We start from the raw sequence: 22032 nt of genomic DNA on the forward strand, positions 1-22032 counted from the left end.
CTATAAATATATCTTAATTAATGTAACGTGTACTTGTTTATTTTTTTCTTTTTCATATCTTAGTTTTAAAATATTTCTGCGTCGTCAAGTTAGATAAGCTTGTTTAGATCAAAACAAAACACTGAATATTTTGAAACGGGTCGGAGTAATATGAGGGCCGAGCATCGTGTATCTTGCATTGAGCAGTAACTTAAAAAATACTTACTCCGTATTTTTTTATTTGACGTAGTATCTTACACGCGAATCATAAAGCTCAAGTCCCAAACAAATATCTTCCTCTTTTTAGAGCACAATAAAAATCCCGACGCCTAAGCTCTGCTATAAATATCTCTCATCAGCCTCACCCTCCACTTTGTCAATTCCCCTACGCCAAGGCAACCGTGATTCCCTGAACTGTCCCTCTACCTCTCTAAGCTTGCCAAGAACTGCCACACAGCCTCGCACCTCTGACGATCTGAGCTTACTGAAGCCATGAGGCCGGCACCAAGTGTTTCCAGGCCCACGTCAACGTCGACGATTTCGCCGGCAGCGCCACCACCGGCAGCCGCGAAGCTGGCGTCCTCGCCGTGGCACTCAACGGTGCCCTACCTGTTCGGAGGGCTAGCCGCCATGCTGGGCCTCATCACGCTGGCGCTCCTCATCCTTGCCTGCTCGTACCGGAAGCTCAACAACTACCTCAGCACCGGCGACGCTTCCTCTTCCCCCTCCAGACCCGAAGCCACGGATGGCAACGGCTTCAAGTCGCCGGCGGCCACTGCCCCGGCCTCTCCAGCGACCTTCGCCGACCTCGTTGCCGTCGTCATGGCCGGGGAAAAAATCCCCACATTCTTGGCCGCGCCGATCGTCCGACGAACGCACGGTAACGACAGCGCTGCCACAGCCACCGGAGAAGGGTCTCCGGAGACGGAGGAGGAGCTGGAGAGCCGCGGCAAGGCAGGGGAGCGGGAGTGCCGTGTGATCGCCGACGCCGAACGGGAACGCCATCTGAGTCACGTGTGAAGTGAACCACTAATGGACGAAAGAGAAAGCTTCAGGGCGGTTTCTGCTCGAACTCTTCATCCAAATTTTGTTTGGTTATTAATAATTTGTAGCTCGTGTCAGGATAAAAAATTGCGATTCGTGACCGAAAAATCTTTTAGCTCAGTGCTAGACTGTTGTTATACTTCAGTTATTTATGTTCCTGGAGCTGTTTGTGGCAATAATAGCACAACTTCATCTGCGTTTCAGGTAACGTAACGTGAAAAGTGGGAGATTATAAGAACCTTTTTGCAGAAAATATGGAAAAGCGAAAACACCACGTGTTGGTTACTTGCTCTCAAATATTGTCAATCAATAATAAGACAATACAATTGTTAATTGTTATGGATCTTCGTCTTCCGAAGCATTATCGCTAGATGATCATAATGATCATCACACGAAGATCAAGAAGGACATATCTTCATTATTAAATATGTAAATAGGAACGCAAAGGGATGAAAGTAGTAATTGCATCTCGTTAGTTTATTCATATTTGCATTCCATAAAACATATATGAATATCAATAGAATTCATATTACATTAATACGTTCGACTTGCTCGAAGGTGAAGACGCGAGAGAATGATTACAATTCAGCATGAATATTAAGGTGCTACTGTTCATCTATTTATAAGCACGAGACACAGTCCGAGTAAAAGTATATATATGTCCATGACCTCTATTTATAAACATAACATGAATCATTAAAACTAAATAGTCTGTTTCCCCTTTCGGTCAGCACATATTTTGCCTTCGTCACCATATTAAGCCGAATCTCTTCGGCTATAGCTTCGGCGAGCATTTTTATCACCTTCGGGTTACATCTTCACATCGTATGTCTTTGCGATGAGAGAAGACATTTATGTCGAAGCCGAAGCCCCCTATAATAACTCATATACTGAAAACATATGGTCAGTCACGTTTTTTAGACCTTCAGAAGAGAAAGGCCCCAACAGTAGCCCCTCGCAGTATTGATTTTTTTCTTTGTAACAAATTTAGACTGCGACGTGAACGAAGTCCTTTAACTAAAGGTCCGAAAAAAGACCTTCGCTTCGCTAGAATAGCGAATCATTTTGAATTGTGGGACCCACCGAACTGTGTGGCTCTGAGTATATATATAAAAGCATATGTCGTGAGTATTTTTTGTGCTATCTAGTTGATTGCGCTGTGTTTGCCATTTTAACTTTCTTTGCTTTCTCGAGCTCAATTGACTATTGAGCTTCGGCATCCGCCCAACCATCGTCTGAATGGCTGAGGAGAAGAAGATCGTTGATCTCGCCCTGGCCGGGTTTTACGAAGCTATGGAGAAGACCAACATGGAGAAAATCCCTAATGAGATGCTGGCTGGATTGTCTGAGAACTCCAGCGATAGTGAGAGTTTTGACGTAGAGAGTGGAAATGGGGATGTCGAAGACAGGACATGGAGGCCGAGCCATGTTGTTTTTGGAAGGTCTACTTTTAAGCAAGGGCAGATCGAAGCGATGAAAGGCAGATACTTTTGTGATATTTCTATTGTGAGGGCCGGAGGGGAGAATATCATTCCTCTTCTCGAAGCTAATGAGGTGGTAGTCTTCAGGAGCTTCATGAAGGCTGGGCTTCATTTCCCACTACATAAGATGTTGGTTGAAGTTCTGAATACTTTTGAAATATATCTTCAACAACTTACCTCCGAAGTTCTTATCAAAGTTGGGATTTTAATATGGGTCATGAGGAGCCAAGGGCTAGAGACAGATGTCAGGTGCTTTTATAATATTCACGAGTTAACCTATCAGACGAAAGCGACTAGGAAAGAGCAATACCACAATAACTTTGGCTGCTACAGCTTCATGTCCCGCTCTGAGGCCAAGTTATCCTGTGCCCACATTTCAGAAAAGGTGGCCAGGCTCTTGGATGCAGGAATGATTTTATGTGAAGAATGACCTGAGTCAGAGGGAGGATGTGAAAGGGATTATTTGACGCCCTACATGGTCTCGCTTCGGCATTAGAAGGCCACTCATTGCACTTGGGAATGACGTGCAAGTATGCCAGGCAGCTTTCAACACAGTATGCACCTATATTGGCACAAGAGACTTGGTCCAAGAGCATATTGCTTATAGATTGTGGCCCCTTGCAAGTGGATGGGAAATGCTGAAGGAGGCTGCCGCTGGCTCCAACCAAAATGGCTTGATCTATATCAAGTATACCTTTCGATACAGAAGCCAATTTGATGAACCGAACGATGACTGGCTAGATGCTATAGAGGCAACTAGTGATGAGCTGCTTGGAGCCTACTCTAAGGCTGAAGACAAAGCTATGACGGTCGCCTTTGGCGCTCGAGGGAGAAAGAGGCTGAAAAGGGTATTTGATGTTATCGGGTTTGTTTACCCTGATTACCGTTTTCCTGTTCGAAAACAAGGGAGAAAAAGGAAAACTGCTGCTTTGGCATCCTCTAGTGCGTCAAAGGCAAAAAAAGGGACAAGGTCCTGACACGTAGACCGAGACGCATTGAGACGACCGATGTGCCAAAGCTTATTGTAGGTGCAAAGACTGCCCCAACTGCCACAGAATCAGGTCATGTTATGCCAATCGAAACTTTTACTGATCCGGTCGAAGAGCCGAAATCAGAGAAGGCAACAGAATAGCTGAAGGTACTGAGCCCAGTAACTACAAGAGGACTGCCGAAACCATCAAGTGTTTCTGCAGCGACTCCGAGAAAAAGGAGAATGGCTAGTGTGCTAGACGCTGTTCTGGAATCCGTAAAGACGTCAGCTCCTACCTCTGCCGAAGCTCCTAGCGATCAAATTAAGGATGGAAGAGAAGCTGCTGCTACGAGCATGGCCAACGCTCCTTCTGAAGCTGGACCTTTGGAAATCGCGCCGATAGCACTAGTGGAAGAGAGTGCTCCTAAGAAATCTAAATCTCCTGCTCCCGAAGTACCTCATAAAGAGCTGGAATTCATTATTCGACATGCTTCAGGAAAGCAGCTATCTTCAGAGAAGATTGCCGAAGTAGAGCATTATGATAGAGACCTTAAGTACCCCCAAGGGTTCTTAGTATGTGGTGGAAATGACAAAGACGACTTCCTTTACTATCTACCAGACAGTAAAGAAATACATGTCTGCCGAGAAATAATGGACAACATAGGATATCCGAAGCTTGAACTTGGCCTGTCTGCAATGGCGAAAGATCAACTTGCAGACAGTCTTGCTTACAACTGTCTGAAGGTTTGTATACTTTGACTTGTCTGCTGTTATGGTTTTTCTTGCCGTTGTTACGTGCTCACTCTTCGTTTTCCAGGGCTTAATTCTAAGCTAGGCTTTCAAGGCCCAGAAAGATGCCGAGGATGAGAGCTGTCGAATAGCTCTTGGGAATCTTCGTTCAGAAGTTATCACGCTAAGGAACGAAGCTCTTGAAAAGGATAAAATATTACTCTCCTTAGTAGATAGACTAAAATCTAACGAGGCTAAGCTTGCTGCCCAAGCCAAAGCTCACAAAGCCGAAGTACAAGAACTGAAGATGAAGGTTGTTGAAGCAACCAAAAAATTTGAAGTTGAAGTGGTGAAGCATGAGATATGCGAGATCGAAAGATTAAGAGCGCAAAAGAATGTCGATGAGCTTCGTGCTGCCAAAGAAAAATGTTATGAAGTATCCTTGGAATGTGCTAAGAGCTTAAAGGACAGCTTCACTAAGGTTGGAGCCTATTCCTCTGAGCAAAGATTTATCCGCGGTGACCCCGATGGAGTTATCCAATGGATCAGCGGGGAAGCCGAAGCTTTTGAAGAAATTCTTAGTGATCGAGGAGATTATGTGCCTTTGCTGGTGCCCGGGGGGGCACGTCCATCTTGGAGAAGGCTAGTTGCGATCGTACTAAGGTTGTAGCTCAATCAAACTTTGCCTTCTAAGTTGATGATATCAAAAACCCTTCAGCCAAAGCTATTACCCTAGGTGGAAAATTTTACTCCGAGATATGGCTGAAGGGCGGACGAGAAGTCGCTGATGAAGCCATCAAAAGGAACACAAAGGAATCACATGATGCTTCAGAAGAGGAAAAAAGGGCTGAAGAAGCTGCCGAGCAGGCTAGGCTTATAGGTACATCTATTGTGCTTTAACTTCATAATCTGTTTTACCTTCAGAACTAACAAACATGCTTCGGTGTAGCTGAACTATCTCCCCCTCTGGAGCCATATGATCCTGAGGCCGACCCGTCCCTGAAGGAAGCGCTTGAGACTATTAGAATTGCCAATGAAGTTGTTGACGAAGCTGTCAACAAGCTGTTAAACGAAGCTGTCGAGAAGGTCCTAAATGAAGACGGAAACTTTGTATTTTTTTGCTAGTTTAATGTCCTTGAACATGATCCCTAGTCTTGTAAGAAACACTTGTAAACAATTTGTATGTATATTGATGTAATATATTTCTTTGTGATGCATGAAACTTCCGTACATACCGTTTTTGAGTCGCTGGCGAAAAAACACATTCCCTTCTTTTCTTGCTTCACAAAGAAAAAGATTCACCTTCTATCGTTTCAATATTGAGTATTTTGCCACGGTTGTTGTATAGTAATACTGCTGACAAAGATTCCCCTCCTGTGTAAAAATATATCCGCCGAAGGCATACTTTGTGCTACAACACATTCTTTCATGATCCAACAAATATTTATGAAGGAGCAATTTTCCTTCTTCTCCACAGCTTTTTGCTGATGCAAAATGATGTCTGATGCAATGCTATGCGATATGATATGATGGTATGATGCAAAATGATGTTTATGCCAAAGATAAAAACCCACACGAATACACACCTAGACTCTGCATCCTCTTAGGAACGACTTTTGAGTCTCTTCACCTTTTACTTAGGTGGTATTTCAGCTCTACATTCCCTTAGGAACGACTTTGGAGCTAAGCTCTGCATCCCCTTAGGTGGCAACTTAGCTCTGTATTCCCTTAGGAATGACTTTTGAGCTTCTTGATCCATTCTTGTTACACTCAGTGGTGTAACCACAGGCTTATTACATCAAGTAAAGGTTAAACCCTCTTGTATTGTCTTTTTAGAAGAAAATATAAAGGCAAAAAGAGTAAAAATACATTGGATCAGGGCACTCTTTGGCCGAAGCGTTGTGCCACCTTCAGTAGATATGCCTCGACTCGGGCACAGTGATGTTTACTGTGCGAGCTTCGGACTCCTCTCAAAGGTCACACTGTTGCTGAGCTTGACAGTGCCCTTCTGGCTGTTGGTTATGAACCAAGGCAGGCGCCAGTGGTGGCGATGGTGGCAACTGAGCCCAGGAGGCTTGGGAGTGACTTGCCAAAGCAACAGAAGTCGTAGGCTGTTGATTGCCCACATACTCCAGAATATACGGAGAATAGCATGAAGCAGTATGCAAGACCTGCTTCGGTAGGTTTTGTCGTGCTTTGGCTTCAGCGATTTCCTTCTGCTTTTGGATTGTGACTTGGCACGTCTTTGTCGTGTGTCCCTTATCTTTGCCACAAAAGAGGCAGGATAGTCTCCTGGGCTTATTACCATTTCTTCCTCCGAAGCTTCTCTCCCTCTGCCTCTTAGAGCTAGTGGCCTGAAGGAACTTCATTGTGCCCCTAATGATTGGGAGCTGTGTTGTTGCCCTTGGGTATGATTTCCCCTATCGTCGCTGTGGCGGAACAACCCGAATTATTCTAGCTTAAGTGCCCAAGTCACACCCGCAAGGGCAGTAGGACACTTAAACCAGAATAACCCGTCAGTCCCTCGGATCTAGTCCGATAAAGCCACTTACCAGGATCGAATACCACTAGCTCTCACGAAGGTGAGGCACAGAGAAATACAATAAAGCATAAGACCACAAATTTAATAAGTGTCAATAGTGATTACATTATCGGAGTTCATAAATAATACTATAAATTTTAATGCAGCGGAAATAACTAACGGAGAAAACCGAGTAACATGGCGAAGCCTGGCCACGCTACTCCTCCTGGTCCTCTCCTGCGGAAGCAGTAACCCTCTCGACCATCTATCCCAGTGGCAGGGATGGAGGCCAAGTCACACCAGCAACTAAATCATCCCAAGAGTACCTGCAAAAATTATGCCACAAGCAAGGCTGAGTATACTAATACTCAGCTAGACTTACCCGGTGTGAGGAGTCTACTCCTCCACCTCTAGACATGCAGCTGTTTGGCTCACGGGTTTGGTTTGCCAAAAGCACTAGCTAAGTCTAAAATCAAGTTTTAGCTTTTCAAGTTTTAGTATGCTCCTATTTAAACTAGATGAGTACCTAGCTACTCATACATGATATCAAACAATTTACGAATCAACATCTTTTGCCAGTCACCTCATTTCCACTTATTACTCAATGCAGTACAATGGATCAAGCAGTCTCATTAGCTACAAGAAGCAGACGATTCGAATCGAGTTTTTAAACCTTGCAAGGGAAACCTAAACACACGACGTGGCGAGGCACTCCATCCCCACACACATCAACCGTCCCCATCGATTCCCCATCAACAGAACAGGGCTCACCGCCTTGGCGTACAATGCCTCACTGACCCCGACTGCCATCGTGCAGTGACCGCACTTGTACCCACCATAACCAGAATGGGAGACTACGTCTCAGGTCGCGTGAGGGGTAAAGTCTGCTGCTAGGTTCACTCAGGTACTAGGCTTACCGATTTACCATTTTTCTCGGCATGTGCTTAGTACGTTCAAACGCTTGACACAGGTATATGCACGTTAATCCTTATTTTAATTTCTCTCGTAGACCACACATCCCCATGGATCCATGTCCACAGACTATCATCATTCTGTTATAAAAAATGGATACAACCAATTCCTGACCTCGCGCGAGTGCTAGAAAAATCACTCGACTTCTATCGAGATCCCTAATTAGCAAAGCAGCTATTCGACCAAGCATACTAGTATCCATCTCAAAGGGGATCCTGAGTTCATGCAACTGGGGTTTCAGTCAACTCCTACACTTAAGTGCATAGTTCAAGCCTACAAACATTAAGTGCAGTAAAATAGCATATATATAACGGTTATGCATAAAACCAGAGCATGCCTTCAATTTAACACTTAGATAGTGTTTGCTGGGGGTACTCGCTTGGCGAGCATCCACTGGTTAAGTCCATCATTCTTCAGGTCGTCCACCAACTACATCTTGTGGTTGGCACCACATCACGTGCATGATCATCATCTCTCGGTCCTAAATGAGATGCAAGATGCATATGTATGAATACAATAAAAAATGTCACAAGATTATTCCAATACATGATAGCGAACTAAACACTAATTAGTAAGACACTGCAACGACTATACGCAAGCGCTAGCTATTCGTACGTTATCAGCGTTCATCATTAACACCATTACAAAGACGATAACAATTTATTTATTTATGCAACACAAATACGACATCACAATCAACTAGAGAAAGAAACATATAAAAATGACACACATGCATTATTAAGCTTAGTCATGGCAAGTCTATATTAATTTAGTGCTAACCAACCATTTTTAGCCAAAAGGGTGAACTAACAATTAAATGAGCACATGTAGATTTTAGGACAGCAGCAAGCAGTTACTTGTTTTAATCATAAATCTTGAAATATTAATCCAAAAAGAGCAAACTAGAACTTTCTGGAAAGTTTAAAAAGTGAACTACAACTTTGGTATTTTTACCGCAACAAGATTCAACACTTAGCAGTGTCAAAAAGTGCTAATACAACAGCTCTGTCTAGATTTGGACAGATTCAGACTTGCAACTTCAAAAATTCACAACTAAAGATTGAGACATCCAAACAAAGTGATCTTAGACTTTCTGAAAAGATAATTAAATGTTCTACAAATTATTTATAAACATCCCTGGCTGGTTTAATATGTATCAAGGATAAAATACACTATGGAGGCTGTGCTGTCCAGAACTGGACAGATTCGGTCTTCACACTTTAAACATCCATAACTTAATCTTAAGACCACCAAAAAGAGTGATCCAAGACTTTTTGGAAACCTTGGCAAAAGCACTACATAACTTTTATAATAACCAAGAAGTGATTCCAGGTTTAATCAAATCAACCATTACAGTTTTCGAAATCTGTTCTGACAGAGGACAGAACACAGCAATCAGTTTGTAAAATTCATAACTCTTAAACTATCATGCCTATGGTTATGAAATTTTAACACAAGCAAGATAAGAAAAAAATATACCACTTTCTTATAACGATCATGAACAGATTGTAACATTAACTTAAGCAAACAATTCAATTTCTGACATCTGTACAGAAATTGGACAGATTCAGTTACTGAATTTGTAAAAAGCATAACTCCTAAACGATCAGACTTATGGTTGTCAAATTTTAACACAAGTAAGATAATAAAGTTATCTACAACTTTTCTATAGCACATATCTACAGAAAACATACTTTATTAACTAGATTAATCGCACAACTAAAACTGCCTACGCAGGAATTTTAGCTTACGGTCATAATGGCACTTGACTCAAGCACCAAACACAAACATGGAGAGATAGTGCCACAAACTCTCAAGTCTAAATTATTATGACTTAGTTACCAACTTGTAATGGACATCAAGGAACAAAATCTCATATGCTCATGTTGTCAAAGTTGAGTAACATGAAAGGGGCACCTTATTCTATTTGTGTAATTTCAGTAAGTCACTTCCAAATTTTATAGCGCAACACATTTCCATTGACTTGCCATCAAGCGACCACAACATCCAAAACGGGTGCGAGAACACTAGTTTCTAGTTCTAACCCTATAATTATTCCATTAATCATTTTAACTACTTACTCAGCATCGACCGACTTAACCTTTATCTCAACGGTTCGAGCACCACAATTCACGAAAGTCTACCTAGACATCTAGCATCACATAGAGAGCCTACTACTTCACATTGCAATTCATACAGAACTGCGGCATGACAATAATAATACACAGGTAATCGACCTTTCTCCACGACCTTCAGCTAGGTCACCAACAGACGACATGATGACTACGAAGGCGTGTCACCACTTCATCACACCCATTCATTGCCTATATGCGCACTAATTCATTTCTTGCGACACATGCACTCAAAATAAATCCACACTACACAAAGTACACTTATCTCTTATTTATGCGCAGACTTAACACCTTTCGGGATAAAGCGTCACTATAAACACCTCACACATAATTGCATTAGGAACCTATTAGTTCACTCGAAAACATCCATTCAAAGTCATAAACACAATCATAGACTATATGTGAAGCACAATTTAAGGAACACATAACGCATATAGACTCGACTTATAAACATATAGGAAGCAACGACTACTTTGGCATGCCATCACCTCTCTACTTAAGCCAAAACAATTTCTACCTACTCTGACCGAACTTTCGTGTCGAGCACATCTTATATTGCCCTGTCTCGCATACAACCATGTGCGACATGCACTCGAGACACTTTGATCCACGTAGCGCAACAATAAATACGATGCACCCCGGCACACACACACGTTCACTAATCCATCGCTCGCATATCTTGTACTTCCATCTTACTTATCACATCAAACAAGAACGACACATTTGTTTACCAAAATGTGAATGCGACCTTGCCACTGCATATAACCAAGACATTTTATTCCCACACATATTCAAACACCAATGCACACCACATCGACCAAAACATAACTAGACAAACTACAACCACACACATCAAACAGCCTCTTGTTCTCTAACCGCAAATGCGATCCTACCAATGTGTATAGCCGAAACATTTTACACACATCCACACATATACATGCATTGCCTGTCATCAACCAAAGCATACGTATTGTAAACTATAAATCAATCAACCTGAACGGGATTGGACTAGACGCATGTGCTGTCCACATGGCTCGTCATTTCGTCGAACGGGCAAAGCGCGAAGCGCGACATTGACCACTAGCTGCAAAAACACACAAATTTGTTGGCGGCAATTCATCGAACATCACACACATTGGAAAATAAACATTGAGGACAGCAGGGGGTTTCTCACCACGGGTTTCGACGGTGTTGCGGATGGGGCTGCGCAGCGAGCACGAGAGCGATGACACGCGATGAGGGGGGTGGAGAACGAACGGGAGGGCTGCTGCGCTGTGGAGGAGAGGGAGTCCTTGCTGCTTGTCGCTGGGGACAAAGAGGGGCAGAAAAAGGCGCTGCTTGGGCGCTCGGATGGGGGAGCCGAGGGGGAGAAGGTCGCTGTGCAGGGCGCCGGCCAGAGGTGAGATGTGCTAGGGAGGGAGGAGCAGAGGGCACGATGACTTCGGCCATGAGGGAGCTCTGTTGGAAAAATCTGAGTGCCATGGAGCAAGGAGCAGAGAAAGCCACGACCAAGGGGAGAGCAGGGGGCACCATGGGAAGCTCCAAGTAGGGGGAAGAAGGGAGAGGGGCGCCATGGTTGGGAGCTCGGCGGCCATGGGAGGTCCCTGCGCACATACAGGAACAGAGAGAAGAAATGGTGGGGGGAAATGGAGGACTCTGTGGGGTGGTGCCATGGAGGCCCTACTCCTGCGCGCTGGGGAGGAGGGAGGAAGAAGGGGAGTCGGCTAGAGCAGGCCTACGTAGAGGAAGGAGGAATGGCGCCATGGGAGGAAGGGAGGAAGCTCCCTACGCGCTGCCGTGAGGAAGAAAGAGACAGGGAAAAAAGGAAGTGGCGGCTAGGGGGGGGGGGAATGGAAATTTTCCAATTTGCAAGGAAGAGGGCTCCTATTTATAGGCATGTGCTAGGGTTAGGGTTTCTTAGTGGGCCAATTGGGCTAGAATGGGCTTGGCCCAATACACTAAATTGGTTGCACTAATTATTTTCCAAAGCAAAAATGCTCCTGCGGAATTCGTCTATACGGAGGACAGAGCGAAATAGATTTCGGAAGATCGGGCGATTAACTCGGCCAAGAGATTGATTTGACTTAGCTCGGCAATAATTCCCTACGCATGATTCGAAAATAAATCATCTTGAGATATGACAAGCTTTCGGATTTATGATTGAAAGAGACAAATCGTGACATTTAAAATCATCACCGATGTTGAATTTTGAATTCGGATCGGACACAGAGGGATTAAGCCGAGTCAGATAAGGATTTATTTGAGGACAACGCATTGGAGATTCCATTTTGAAATTTTCTCGCGCACTATTTTAGAAATAAATGTTCCTCTCAGACTTTTGATCGGCTTTGGATTTTTAGTCGGAGGAGGCGAATTGTGACATTTTAAAATCGCTGCCGGAGTGGGTTTTGAATTTGGTTTAGACACAAGATACTAGGCTGAGTCGAGTAAGAATTTATTAGAGGACGACATACTGAGTATTCCGTTTGCGAGTACGGATTCAGATAAAATAGTCAGACATAGATCAAGTTTGAGGAATTAGACTCGGGCTCAGATCAAATAACAGACGTCGAGAGTTTGATTAAATGAGCTTCAAATGAGATTTATAAATCAAGATTGATTAACGAGTTTGCATTCATGCCGAGAATTAAAAGTTTTAACCAGCTCCAAAATTGGTTGTTTCTCGCGATCGAATAACTCCGACTTCGGTGAGCTTCCATGAATAATCCTGATAAGTAGAGATAGACACGATCGAGAAATAGGAAATTTTCACTGAGCATTCAAGTTAGGGACAAATCTCCCGACATAACACGGAACTGACACCTGGAGTGTCACAGCCGCTTGAGCTGGGATTATGGATCGTCCTGACATGCCTACGGTGGAGTCTTCCTCCGAAGCCCCTAGTCATCTCGAAGTATTTGTAGGCTTCTTCCCTTCTCTATCGAATGTCATTGTCGGCTCTGATGTACTTGTCCATTTTCTGGAGAAGCTTCTCCAAGGTTTGTGGTCGCTTTCTTGTAAAACTGCGCCATTGGTCCTGGTTTGAGCCCCTTGATCACGGCTTCAATGACAATCTCATTGGGCACTGTAGGCGCCTGAGCTCTCAGTCACAAGAACCTTCGAACATACGCCTGCAAATACTTCTTATGGTCGTGCGTACATTGGAATAGAGCTTGGGCAGTGAATGGCTTTATATGGAAGCCTTGGAAACTTGTGACTAGCATATCCTTCAGCTTCTGCCATGAAGTAATTGTTCCTGGCCGAAGGGAAGAATACCATGTTTGAGCCACACTTCTGACTGCCATGACGATGGACTTTGCCATGATAGCAGTGTTGCCCCCATATGAGGATATGGTTGCTTCATAGCTCATCAGGAACTGCTTCGGATCTGAGTGCCCATCATACATGGGGAGCTGGGGTGGCTTGTAAGATGGTGGCCACGGGTTAGCCTGCAACTCTACTGCTAGAGGAGAAGCATCATCAAAAGCAAAGTTACCATTATGAAAGTCATCATACCATTCATCGTCATTGATTGGGCTTTCTTGACGAAGCTCCCTGTGTTGGGGCCTTCGGCCTTGGTCATCCTAAGTAATATGACACATTTCTTCAGCAACTTCATCGATCTTCCTCTAAAGGTATGCTAGCCGAAGCATTTTTTCTCTCTTCCTTTGCACTTGCTGGTGAATAGCCTCCAAGTCCTTGATTCCCTGGTCCAACTCCTCCTACTAAAGTGTTGGGCTAGTGGCCTTCCTCTTCTGGCTCCTAGCTTCTCGTAGTAAGAGTGTCTCCTGATTTGTGGCCAGTGGTTGCAGGGCAGCCTCTGGTGCTATTGTCTTCTTCGGCGGCATGACGAAGGTGAATGCTTGCCGAAGCTGGTGGTTTGAGTTCACCGGAGGTGGGCGCCAATGTTGGTTACTTGCTCTCAAATGCTGTGAATCAAGAACAAGGCAACACAATTGTTAATTGTTATGGACCTTCATCTTCTGAAGCATTATCTCCACATGAGCATAATGATCATCAGACGAAGGTCAAGAAGGACATACCTTCATCATTAAATATGTAAGCAGGAATGCAAAGGGATGAAAGTAGTAATTGAATCTCGTTAGTTTATTCATATTTGCATTCCATAAAACATATATGAATATCAATAGAATTCATATTACATTGGTACCTTCGGCATGCTCGAAGGTGAAGACGCGAGAGAATGATTACAATTCAGTGTGAACAGTATGGTGCTACTGTTCATCTATTTATAGGCACGGGACAAAGCCTGGGTAAAAGTACATCTATATCCCTGACATCTAGTTATAATTATAAAATGAATCATTAAGGACTAATTAGTCTTTTCCCCTTTTGGTCAGCATCATATTTGGTCTTCGTCACCATATTAAGCCGCTTCGGCTATAGCTTCGACGACCATTCTTATCACCTTCAGGTTACATCTTCACATCGTATGTCTTTGCCATGAGAGAAGACCTTTATGCCGAAGCCGAAGCCCCCTGTAATAATCATATACTGAAAACATATGGTCAGTCACGTTTTTTAGGACCTTCGGAAGAGGAAGGCCCCCAACACCACGTTATTATTATTTTCCAGTCAAAATTAAACATTTCACTGAATGACATGTATTCATATTATTATAGGAACGAATGGTCTGAGCTTATATATATATATATATATATACTAGTCGTATGCCCGTACATTGCTACGATTTTTATATATGATTTAGGATAAATTTTGTTTTAATAAAGCACAAAATATATGTTTTCTATTGATTAGCTAGGTGTGAATGTGGAGCCAACAACCAAGGTTCAAACACTCACTTTTACATAATTTTACCTTATTTTTTACATAAAGCGCAAATATATGGCTTCCCAAAGGAAGTCTTGCACCCTTGTATCATTTGCCCTTGCAGTAAGAGATAATAAACATTGGATGATTTCATGATATTTCTGTTGTCTCTCTAAAGGATATTATGAAGAATCACCTCAAATAATTGTTGGGGCTTTGGTGGTTGCAATACATTTTTGTGAAATAAAACAAATCTTTCCAAATTGATCCGAGCATGCCAAGGCAAATGAAGCAACACTGGAAGCCTCATGCACCCTTGAAGTGGAGCACCAAGTTCACTGAATGTTTTTAGCGTGGTAATCACGTGGTGCTATGAGATCTCAGAACCATTGTCTATAAGCACGAGAAGTTTCTTATCAATTCCTAATTCAATCATAGTCTCAACAGCCTTCAACTTTCCAACCTTTATCAAAGATGCAAGTATTGCAAACACATTTTCATGCATTGCTCATTTTCTGCAAACAAGAGATCTGCAATTTGATCCATGAGAATTATTGCCAAATTTCATCAGCAATTGTGCCATCAACATGCTCAGATATCTTGGCCAGAACAGAAGAGAAGTTGGCTAGAGTTGAAGTATCTTCACAGGCACCAAGAAGATCAATTAATCTATCTATAGAACCTACTATTACAAAAGAGCAAGTAAGATTTATGTAGTCTGATGGAACAAATATAATTGCAATTGCGGTAGTGAATGTAAAAATAAGATCTAGTGATCCTATGGAAATTATCTCTGCTATTCGAGGGACAAGTATTTTATTGAACGTAATTATGCTTGCCTCAAATTTAGATAGGGATATGCATGCCATGAGAGCATGAGTTGTGTTTGCCAATTAAATGTCAATGTCCATGAACTCTAGCAGAGAAAAGAATGATCCCATCTTTTGTTCAGCTAGTCTTTTCATACACTCTTTGCCAAAAAAACAAAAGGCCAAGGAGCTACAAATGCCGCATAATATGAAATCGAATCAGATAAAAGAGCACGAGTAACATCATTTGTTTTGTTCTCATGGTGCATATACATCTTTCTCATTGACGTATGAAACTGGACCAAGTGCACAAGTTGCATAGTTGGGAGGTTGGATATGGTTTTCTCCCATTTTACCACTCTGGTATCCTTCGTCAGAGCTTGCCCATGACAACAACTGTAAGAGGATGGAGACCACAACGATCCAGCAAGACTTATGCGACAGGCTGTGAAGTATAGAGAAGTTAAACACCCAAAAGCCATGGTGTTTGTATTTTTTAGTTATTGTATTTTCATGATGTATCTTCCTCTAACATGCCTTAGTTTGCAAATTTGGCATAACTACTGATTGAAAATATATATATATATGTAAAAAATACTAAGCATATTTGTGAAGCTAAACATGATGTTACTTAAGAAAATATGTTGTTACCAAAATAAAATTAATATTGAAATGGAAACATATGTAAATTAGAATCGTCCGACAAATCTAAGAGATGTCCATGCTTTGAGAACCTTCTTCAGATCATGACCGCAGAAGTAACTCTCCAAGGCTCAGCGAAGGTTGCCGCAATTCCACAAATACATGGCAAGCATCCTCATGGTCGTCGTTGCCGCCATAAATGTAACACCCCGGGATCCACAAACACCCCTGAATGCTACTAAACTACACATCTAACATTCATATATGAAATTTCGATAGCATCTCCTTTGAAAATTGCATAAACAGGGAAGCAACAAAGTATAAATTGATATCATGATAAGAAAACATAATATACATTAATAATCTGATAGCAATGGGAAGACAACCATAACGACATGAACTGAATTAACCAGTGCGCACAACTAGTTAGAAACAAACATCATTTGACAAGAAGTTTCTAATTAAATCATGACTGCGCCTAAGCAGCGTTATTATGAGAGTGAAGGTGGATGTGCTGCTACTTCCCGCTCCACTTGATGAGCAACAAGCACCTGCATTGAGTAATGCAAGAGTGAGATGAAACATCTCAGCAAGCGAATTGTTTTGATGAGATATTTAAACCACAAATTGAATTAATCAACATTTTAAAAGAATCACAATTAAGATCAAAAATACTTGTAGATACAGAACTCAGTAGTCCCAATATAACCAATACCATCTCATTTCCTCGAACAACCACAATAGGTTGTATAACACTTCCCTGCGTCAACAATACCTGCAAATATCACTTCAATGTATGCATAGGAATGCAATGTGTAGGTCCTCTGTCTTCATACCTCTGAGGGTATAAAACCACATCATCTGCAAATATCACTTCAATGAATGCATATGAATGCAATGCATATGTCCTCTGCCTTCATACCTCTAAGGGTATGAAGCCGCATCGTACTCCTCATCGGGCAACGTACGATGCTAAGTTGTACCGGTACGGTCGGACCATAGGACACGACCCAACTTCAGATGCAAGTGAATCATGCAATGTATATGACACACTGCATTTATTAATATACTTCACTTCCTTCACATACAATACAAACATCAAATAATACTTCATTTACCTTTAGGGGTGTGAATTAATCTCATGAGTCATACTCGAATCATAATCATCATCAATATATGATTGAGCATCAGTATAATGCAAGCAAGTAAAGCATCACCATAGAGTCCAATTATGAAAGAATCCAATAATTCTGAATATTAGAGTGTAGGCGATTGAAATAACAGGTCAGAACGGAAGCAACCACCGCTACATTCACTTGCCTTCATCGAAGAAGAAAAAATGTACTAGGCATGATCTGGAGTGTAGCCACCTGCTAGCGGGCATAAAACATAGTACAAATATTTCACAAACATTTGCCAACAATCAACAAATCGCTCCTACACTTGAAACCAAGACCTGGTGGAAAGCCTCCCACCTTGAACCACATGCCATACAACAGCAGCACTGTTTGTTAATTTTGTATCTTAAAAATTATAACAGTGGTGATATCAAACAAATACTCTAGGAGTATTTGCACAAAATACTCTACAACTTTGGTATTCAATGGATAATTAAATTTTGTCATCTATAAGTTCTAAAACATTTGACAAGATAACTGATTGAATCTGTTTCATACAGCAGCATACTTAACTTCCAAATTCGATATCTCACAAACTACTCAACCAAAAATCATGAATTTCTGCTGGCAGTAAGAACCTTTATTCCTCTACATAAGTCTCCATAGTTGGAAGAGCCAATTCGGCCATTTACATGATGATACCTACCAGTGAACAGACCCGCTCATTTTTGTCATGTAAACAGGAACAGCCACAGTAAAACAAACATAACTGGAGTTTCGTAATTCATATGAATGCACTCTTTAACAATCTGGAAAGCTTATAAAATTATCTACAACTTTTCTTACAAACCCAAGGTTTAATTCGGTTGATAAAATTGCCTAAATCTTAAGAGAACAGATTCTGCACAGAATTATGAGACTGAAAAACTGCTATAATCAAACTACCATAACTCTCTGATCTGATGTCCGATTGAGGTGTTCTTCGCGGCCACGGAAATATCTACAAATTATCTACGACTCATATATAGACTTTTTATTTTTTGAGGCCACTAAGACCACGGAAAACTAGCATGAACAGAAACTATCGAATATGTCATTCTGCAGAAACTAAATTCGAGATCACAACCTAACCCCACATCTAATCCAACCTCTAATCCTTTAGTCCCCATGATCCACAACCTCCAAAAGCACATAATTACAGGGAGGAACAAGGATCTCATCCTTACCTAGGGTTTCCCCAAGGAAATCTGTAAGAAGAGATGGAGTAGAACATCTCCTTAATCCTCTCCTCTTCAATTCAACGTGCTCCTCCTCTTCTCGATCCTTGCTGCGTGGGGGAAGATCTAGGGAGGAGGAAGCAATAGAGAGCGGATGCCATGGGAGGAGAGGGGTGGCCAAGTGTGGGGGGTGGCGGCCAAGAAGGGGCAAAAGGGAGAAAGGGCCACCACTAGGGTTTCTTCGCGGGAGAAAAGAAACGACGCCACAGATGACTCTGACTTAGCATCCAACGCTCCACAACCCTTTTCCCACATCCACGCACTGAAGATCAACCTTTGGCAACATTTTTTTGGGATATTACAATAAACACGGACAACTCAATTCCCCACTCTGTCAATTTAGAAACGAGCAAGCAAGCAGCCGATCGCTCACCGCCATACTCATCAGTCTGACTCGCAAGCTCCATTCGCATCAGTACTGCCAGCACTCCACCTGCAGCTACCAATCGAGACCTTTCCAGCCTAATTAGATCGATTGATCGTCAGAGTCAGAGAGTTGGTGGTACAGGTACCTTAACTACCATGGAACGATGGGGTACGATGTAGAGCAGGGCACCCGCGCCACGCCACTCGACTACAGCGTCCTCCTCGTCGATGCCACAGAGAGGGGGCCCATGGCTGCAGCCATCGACCAGCATGTCTACGCGACCTTGTCCGACCTCGACGTGTCATGGAAAGCAGTCGGATGCTAGCACCAGACTGACGACATGGGTCTCTGAAGAGCCCGCCACCTCGGGAGATCCGAGCCCTGCTGTTGGTGGTGGTAACCATTTTCACTACGCTGACGCGGAGAGCCAGAGGCCAGAAATTTATAGCGACGGTGGTCGTGGTAGGCACACTATCGGAGGTTGTGGCATGGCGGATCACTCGACGCGGAGTTCACAGGGCATATCCTCGCGTCGCTCGGCACAGAGTTTGTTGGGACTTATCCTCACGACGCGGTCCGAGGTTGCGACAGCGGGCAGAGGAAGGCGCGTGGCGTGCGAAGGCAGTTTGTGCGCGTGGCATGCGGAGGTGGCTTCTGCGGGGAAGCACGACGATGTATGACTATCACTAGAGGGGGACAACGCACGAAAAGCAAGACACCCAAAACTCTCCTTTTTATATTAGTGGAGAAGATATTAAAGGAGTGTGGGTTGATTCTAATGAAATGTAGAGATTTTTTGAAAAATATTGACGCTGGACGACCGCTGAAACTGGTGCTTTAATATAGTAGAGAATTGATCTCTTCTTTATGAATTATAATAAACTATTTTTGTTTTCTAGATACATATATCACTATATATACATATATCTCACATAAATATAGACTAACAAAAGTTATATACAACACGGTTAGAATGGCTTAGCCAGGTGCCAATACAGCATCATCCTCTCGTCCCTACCTCGTTAGTTTTCTACTCCATTCTCTCACTTCTTGTTCTAGTGCCTAGCCTATAGTAAGCTACAACATCAACCTATAGCCACATCAACTTTTCTATTGCAGACAAAACTATTTCATATAGATTTGATTCGACACCTACAAATCAAACGACATAACATTCTTTTATTAAATTAAAATAACAAATTACATAATATTTGAGAGAAAATTATATAACTATTAAAAAGAATTATATGTAGTATGTGAAATGAGCTATAACCCATTAAGAATATTTATATATCGACTACAAATAAAATTTGTGAGTTTTTGCAAAAAAATAAACCTTTTAGACTCCTAACGGTCACAAACGACTAGTATGTGTGACACTCACGTGGACCAATTAAAACGCACCACCTTATTCTGGATCGGATGATCGCGCCAACGCGGGCGAGAGCCCGCTCTCGTTGGGCGCTAGGGCTGTAGCCTGTCCGAGCTCTATCGCCTGCATCTCGACTTCGCTCACGCGATAGCACCAGCCTCACGACTCGACTGTCCATTGCGTTTGCACCAGCCTTACATTGTATGTCACAAATGCACATTGTCGTACATGTGCACCACCCTACACATATTTTTTCTCTACTCTTTTCACGCACCGGGCTTCATGTACGAAGCGTGTCTGTTCCTCACCCTCGCTTCTCGCCCACCAATGAGTCGTTACACAATAGATGGGCCCTAAAAAAACTACCCAAGTCCAATACGACAGGAAGCCACACACAGAAGCGCTTCCATATAATACCACCTCGCTAGCTAAAGAAGTACGAGCGATCGAGCAAGCTATATAAAAGAGGTTACATTTCTTCTCAACTCATACCTTTCTCAGCCTTTTGGCTAAGATAAAGTCTAATATTTGCTCTTGTCAATTTAATATTTGATACGTCCACAATATGTTCACCTTGATATTAAATTTATTTTTATGGGTATCAAATATGATTTTGTTTGGTCACAATGCACGGCCATTGTACTAGTATTCTTTTAAGACACGAGTTTTCTGCACCATGCTTCACGTGTGAAGCACATAGATATGTTCCACTCCCTTGCTTCTCACGTACCAATGGGTCGTTATACCACAGAAAATTTGTTCCTCTCCCTTGCTTCTTGCGTACCAATGGGTCGTTACACCATAGATGGGTCGTGAGAAATCACCCAAGCCCAACATGATAGGAAGGCACACGCAGCGCAGCGTTTCCACATAGGGGTCAGACTCCTTTTCAATTCATACCTTGGTAGCTGTTGGGGGCCTTCGTCTTCCGAAGGTCCTCAAAAATATGATTAATAATGTTTCTCAAGTGTAATATATGTACAGGAACCTTCGAACTCAGATTGGAGCTGCATAAAATATGAAATGCAGGGTCGGGACGAAGGTTGAACCATCTCCGAAGCTGCACGCAAGGGAGCTTCGACTCAGTAGTAGAAAAATGAACCGACTTAAGGAGGAAAAGGCTATCCAGTCCTCGATAGATTGTCTTTAAGTCAGTAATAAACATGAAGGGCATGAATGTAATTCCACACAGGCTGCGCCCTGTGCCTATAAATAGATGAACAGTACCCACATACTATTCACGCTGACTTGTATTCGCTCGTGCGTCACGCTCGACCTTTTGCCTTCTGTTAAACCGAAGGTACAAATGTAATTCAGTATTGTTCATGTTCATTCATAATGATATAATAAAGATATATCAATAATGTTATGTGAATATTCATGTTATCTCTCATATTTCATATGCTTTTTCTTTCATTTACATATATTACGATGATGAAGGTATGTCCTTCATAACCTTCGTCTGAAGATCATTATATCCTAAGGGAGATAATGCTTCGAAGGACGAAGGGCTTTAACCATTAACATTTTGTGTTGCCTTGTTCTTAATTCATAGCATTTGAGAACAAGTCCACAACATTGGCGCCCATCTCCGGTGTACTCACTTCCACAATCTTCGGCAAAGCATCAACCTTCGTCATGCCGCCGAAGAAGATAACAGCATCAGGGGATGCACTGCAGCCACTGGACACAAACCAGGAGACTCTCTCTCTCCGAGAGGCTAGAAGCCAAAAGAGAAAGGCCACCAGTCCAACACTTCATGAGGAGGAGTTGGATCAGGAGATCAGGTACCTAGAAATCATTAACCAACAGGTGCAAAGGAAAAAGG

At 42.6% G+C, this 22032-nt stretch overlaps 1 protein-coding gene and 1 pseudogene across 1 annotated transcript; both read left to right on the forward strand.

Annotated features, from left to right (window-relative positions):
* The first annotated feature begins 366 nt into the window (after nucleotides 1–366).
* On the forward strand, nucleotides 367–1224 carry LOC100284176 (GDU1). The gene has a single exon (NM_001157072.2). It carries the CDS (start codon nucleotides 472–474, stop codon nucleotides 997–999), a length of 528 nt encoding a protein of 175 aa, NP_001150544.2. The 5' UTR covers nucleotides 367–471; the 3' UTR covers nucleotides 1000–1224.
* Nucleotides 1225–20692: 19468 nt separating this feature from the next.
* Nucleotides 20693–20852, forward strand: LOC111590412 (uncharacterized; annotated as a pseudogene).
* Nucleotides 20853–22032: the final 1180 nt, after the last annotated feature.

This window comes from Zea mays, chromosome 10, assembly GCF_902167145.1.
Source record: "Zea mays cultivar B73 chromosome 10, Zm-B73-REFERENCE-NAM-5.0, whole genome shotgun sequence".
In the NCBI taxonomy this organism is placed as follows: Eukaryota; Viridiplantae; Streptophyta; class Magnoliopsida; order Poales; family Poaceae; genus Zea; species Zea mays.